The sequence below is a fragment of the Triticum urartu genome, chromosome 6A, assembly GCF_056163025.1.
Source record: "Triticum urartu cultivar PI428250 chromosome 6A, HENAU_Tu73, whole genome shotgun sequence".
Classification (NCBI taxonomy): domain Eukaryota; kingdom Viridiplantae; phylum Streptophyta; class Magnoliopsida; order Poales; family Poaceae; genus Triticum; species Triticum urartu.
This window is the reverse complement of record NC_141878.1, coordinates 215,025,050-215,030,344: the sequence shown is the minus strand read 5'-3', so window position 1 is coordinate 215,030,344 and position 5,295 is coordinate 215,025,050. Positions and strand designations below refer to the sequence as shown.

The 5,295-nt window shown below is 56.6% G+C and overlaps 1 protein-coding gene and 1 pseudogene across 1 annotated transcript; one reads left to right on the top strand and one right to left on the bottom strand.

Moving 5' to 3' along the window:
• Nucleotides 1–894: 894 nt before the first annotated feature.
• On the bottom strand, nt 895–2,517 carry LOC147964808 (putative F-box protein At2g02030; annotated as a pseudogene).
• Nucleotides 2,518–2,535: 18 nt separating this feature from the next.
• On the top strand, nt 2,536–4,446 carry LOC147964807 (uncharacterized). The gene has a single exon (XM_087530167.1). The coding sequence runs from the start codon at nt 3,139–3,141 to the stop codon at nt 4,444–4,446; it is 1,308 nt and encodes a 435-aa protein (XP_087386293.1). The 5' UTR covers nt 2,536–3,138.
• Nucleotides 4,447–5,295: the final 849 nt, after the last annotated feature.

Below are 5,295 nucleotides of genomic sequence, written 5' to 3'. Positions count from 1 at the left end.
GGTTCATTGAGGGAAGTAGCGAGGTGGAGGGGCGCTCGGGAACTGGAAGGAGAGGGAAAAGTGCTCGCGAGGGAGAGGGTGAGATGGGGATTAGGGATGATCCAGATCGGTACAGTGGCTGGCGGCAGCAGGGAATGAGGAGGAGATCGACGGGTGAGGGGGTGTAGCGGCTGGGCCTCGGGTCGGCTAGGTCAAGCAGGGCGCCGGCTGGGCCTTGGGCCTTTTGGTGGAGATGGAAAAGGCCATAGGCCTGATCGGCTGGGCTGCAGGCTCTCTTCTCTCTCTCACTCTCTTCTCTTAACCATTAAGAGAAAAGAAAAATAGATAGAAGAAGAAAAATATAAAGAGAGGGTTAGGGATGGAATTTGGGCATGGGGGTTAATTTTCACGGACTCGTAAAAATGTGCACGGTCCGAGAAAATAGAAAAGGTCAAGTTTGAAAGATTAAATTCAAATTCCTTTGAATTTCATTCAAAAGGTTTGAACTAGGACAAGTTTTTCAAAGTGCCCAACAATGTTGAGAATTTAGGTGGAGCTCCGGAAAATGACGAAAGGACATATGGCAAAGTTAGAGGCCAAGAGTTGTGATAACGAAGGCATTGGGATTTTTTGCAAGTGTGTTAAGGTGAATTCCAAACTAGTGGAATATTTAATATAGCTCCCTAATATTGGGGTATATGTTGTAAAGAGAATCACCACGTGAATTCCCTCGGTTTAAATGGACTGAAGATCCATATGGTTTATTTAAGTGAGTTTTATTTAGCTTTGAGAAAATGATGGCATGATGACATGATGCAATGCAGAATATGCTAAGAGGACATGCAACAAGCAAAACAAATCACATGAAGAAACTCGGAAAACAAGGAAGGCATCTGAAGCTCCGGTCTTGGGGCGTTACAACGGTGTCCTGACACGGTCCGTGTCCATGACCCAGAACATGCGCCCCTTGACCGATTTGGCCGTCAGCCACTCGGTCGGCGGGTAAGGCGGGTCGGCGGCGGTTTCCCTCCAGCAGGCGGCCGCGTTGCCGACGGTGTACACCTGCATCCCCATGTGCAAAGCGTACGTGAGAGGCTCCACGGAGCGGAAGAAGACCCGGGCCACCTTGTACCAGCCGGAGCAAGGGTCCAGGCCGAGCGCCATGGGGAGGCAGAAATCATGCGGCACGGGGACCTTGCTGGGGATGCTCTCCGGCAGCGTCAGGGCGTCCCTGGTGGCGGGGTTGAAGAGGTAGATGCCGGTGTTGGTGGGGAGGAGCACCAGGCCGTCGCAATGGACCATGTGGCACACGCAGCCGAACTCCCCGTGGAAGTCCTCGTTGTGCACGAGCCTCGCCGCCTCCGAGGGGCGGCCTGGCTGCCAGCGGTAGAACCTGACTCGTGTGGAGAAGGTGGTCGGCCAGACCTCCCCTTCGACGGCGCCGTCGAGGGCGTGCGGGGTGATCAGGAGCGATGGGCTCTGCTCCCATTTTGAGGCCGAGTGCTCAAGGTGCGCGCGGGGCCGGAAATGGCTGCACGCCAAGACTTGCTCAGAGATTTGAACCGCACGACGGACTTAACCGGCAGACGAGCGAGAATCTCGAAAACTAGCTCCTCCAGTAAGTCTATTGCCGACTCGCGCTTCCTCTTCCTTGAAGTCTGATCGATCACCCACGAAAAAATTCAAACAAATTTTAGCGATTTCTTACAAAAATCAGAAAGATGGATGTGCGCTGGCTTACATAAAGGGGCCGCGGGCGCCCTTCTTTCTTCATCCCTCTTCCGAAGGTTACCCGCCGCCTGCAGTCTGACTATCCATATGGGCCGGCGATGGCTTCCTAAGAGCATCTCCAACAGCCGTCTAAAAAGAGCTTCGCGTACTAGAAATTCATTTTTTGGATGCCCAACAGCTCCAGCAGATGCTGTACCGCCAAAAAGTTTTGAGCGCGCGCTGAAAAACGCTATCGCGTGCAGCATATTTTGGGCTCCGGATTGGGCGCCCTTCACAATTTGCACTGTATGCTTTTTGGGCGCGCGTCTTTGATCGTCTGCTAAAGCAATGTTGGTCCCGGCGCACTAAAAGTGCTACAGTGGTGCGCTATAATTTTTATTGGGTGTGGAGTGAAGTCTGTTTTAAACCTTGATGATGTAGACCATGTTGAAAATAAACCCTCACCTCCAAATCCTTGAAGTTTGTATCCATGTTGGCTGCACACAACCATTAAACCGGCGTTATGAAACGAGCCAGGGCACACGTTTCCTCGTGCGTCGATCGAAAGCATGGCTTTACAAAAATGGTCCGTACGGGCACTTAACTAGTCAGGGTTAAAACTTTTTTAGAATACGGTGAGAGCAGCAACCAGGACTCCTTCCCCGCTCCCCCCTCCCCTCCCCGCCGGTAGCCGCTCCGGCTCCGGCGTCCACCCTTGTTGCCGGCGGCCACCCCGGCCCCGGCGACCACCCTGACTCGCTGCTGGTTTCTCAGGCCCTGGTGACCTCCCTCGCCGCTGGTCATGGCTGCTGGATCTCGCATCCCCATCCGTCACCTCCTGGGCTCTCGGGCTTCCCTGGTTCGGCGCGTTCCTCGTCGGCGGGCGCATCGCAGGCGGAGGTGGCTGCCCCGGGGATGGAGGCAGTCTGGCATAGGCCAGGGCCATCTCGTAAGGCCATGTGGCGCCGGCGTCGTGCTCTGAGGCGTCAGCTGGAGGCTGGCCCGAGGGGCAGGTTGGCATCCCCTTCCTCCTCCGAGCGGCGACAAATCCCGCCGGATCTCTACGGACTTTGTTTTCGGTGTTTCAAGGAGGGCCATCAAAGGCATGACTGTACGAACGACCCGCTCTGCATCCGGTGCGGTTTGTCGGGGCATGTCTCGTCGCAGTGTTCGCAGCCTAGGAGCCCCATCTCAATGGAGGAGTTGCGGGGGCGGTCATCACCAGGGCGGCCGGGGCAGAGCCGGTGGCGAAGAGGCTGGCTCGAGAAGGGGGAAGGCTGTTGTTGGAGCCTGGGCAGGGGGTGCCGCGGGCGCCTCCCTCGCCGGTTGCGCCCAACATCCTTCTGCTATTCCCAGAGACGCCTTCGCCGTTGGGGGAGGTCTGCATTCTGCCCCGCTCTGCTGCCATGGCTGACATGGAGCGCCGGCTGCAATTGGCGGTGGTGATGTATGTGGGGGGGTCAAAGGTCGTGGATTTCCTGTGACACGGCGGCGGAGATTTTGTCGGAGCAGCTTGACATGCCGCGACACAGGTTCTCGATGCCCAAGTACCACCCGGAGGATTTCTTGGTAGTGTTCGCAGGTCATGAGTTTAGGAACAAAGCTCTTGCTGTCCCTTCCATCGCCCGTGGGGGAGTGCAGCTGTTCATCAAGCCCTGGCTAAGGCAGGCGCAAGCGAAATCCAAGTTGATGAGGATGCAGGTGGATCTGATGATTGAGGGGGTGCCGTCGCATGCTTGGGACCGGGACATGGCGGTGGAGCTCTCGGGCAGCTCGTGTCTGGTTGATAGTTTGGCACCTGAAACTAAGAACAAAGATGACTTGTCGCTATTCAACCTTAGGGCCTGGTGTGTGGATCCAGAGGAGGTGCCTATGTCCCGCCGTCTATGGGTGCCGAAGCCGCCGTCGGCGAGCTCGAATCCCGCGGAGCAACGCGAAACCTTTCGGCAGCTGCTTGAGTACCCCACCATCATCCATGTAGGCAGAGTGAGGGATTTCACACCATCGGAGCTCTGGGGTCGAGCAGTCAGTGAGGACGGGGACAGCGGTCAGAGTGGCTTGCCGGGCAGCTCTCGTGATTCGGGGCCGGGTGGTCATAGACAAGTTCCTCCCTGGACGCGCGGCGTCTGCGATGCTCGGGGTGCAGGCAAGCGGCCAGCGGGGCAGGCCAGAGTTGGAGCTGGAGGCGTCGGCCGTTCGTGTCGGCAGGCGCTGGAGGGGCGTGTGGGCCCATCGGACTGGAGAATTCCACCAATGGACACTGTTGGGGCCCCAGAGGCAGTAGGCCACAGGACCAGGATCGTGGGGCAGTCAACTAATTCAAACCGACCTATCCGGTGTACAGGGAGAGGCGGGGGCCCATTGATGACAACTGGTGGGCTCGTCGCATCGGATCCGCTGCCAAAGGAGACAGGGGTGACCAGTTCCCTGGCCACTGGGACTAGGACTTTGGTCCAGATTCCCGAGCCTTCCGAGCGAGGAGCTAGCACCGAGGTGGAGAAGGGGACCAATCAGGCTGGGGTGCAGGAGGTGGAGCCGGTCGTGGCTGATCTGGTCGGGCCACAACAGGGGTCCCGTGCGGTCGAGTTGGGATTGGAGCAGGTGGTGGAGCCGACTGCGACAGCCTCGGAGATTCCACTGCAAGGGGACCAGATGGCCGTGTTGGAATTGGAGCAGGACTCGTCGGGGGATCCATTGCGGACGATTGTCTCGGTGCTTCCCAGCACTCTGATGGAAAATCAATCATTGGTGCCATAGAAGATCTCCTCGGTGCCAGGGGTGAGTGGAGACAAGGAAGCTGCTATACCTTTGACTGTTTGTTGGGCCCCAATGGAAGATACTCTGTGGACCAACACATGCGGAGAGGGTAGTGCGCTGGTGGAGGAGGCAGCCACATCGGTGCCTGTGCCCATGAAACCAATGGGGGGGTAGGGAGACTACTATTCAGGATGTGACCACGTCAATTCCATGCAGTGAAAATAGGGATGTGGTTTTGGGCTCTCGACATCTGGTTTGCTCGGACTCCAGTCTGTCCACCAAAGAGCAAGTTGCGCTTGGAAATATCAAGAATTTCTGTGCAGGATTGCTGAAGAAACTGGCACCGCCTCTACTCAAGGAGTTTGAGGGGTTGCGAGGCGTTCGACCAGGGAAGGATCCGTTCACACCTCAATGCACTACCAGGTCGCTAGGTGTGGGAGGGCCATGCAAAACTAAGGCCTCGACTGCAGAGACGGTGCTGCTCAATACTCTGGGATTCGATTGCGAGGATCTGGCGGTCTCAGAAGATGCGCTAGGTCAGCCTCGTGAGGTGTTTGACTCGCCCCTCCAAGAACAACAGTTAAGGGCGATCGCAGCCATCTTTGGCAAAGCAATTCCTCTTAACTTGGGGGCTGAGCTGGAGAACACTGAGATGGTGGCCACCTAGGTCACTTCTGGGGCGGTCTGTATGGACTTGGAGCACACTTTTCCCATGTCGTACAATTCACAGGAGTTGGTATGCTGGAACTTGAGGGGACTGAATAGCCCTGCTAGGAAGAAATCACTTAGAGAATTTGTCGAGTCCGTTCGGGTCGCTATCATTTGTATCATAGAAACTAAGCTGGAGTC

Bases quoted from the DNA above. Each gene is read 5' to 3' on its own strand.
- LOC147964807 (XM_087530167.1), top strand. From the start codon at position 3,139: ATGTGGGGGGGTCAAAGGTCGTGGATTTCCTGTGACACGGCGGCGGAG.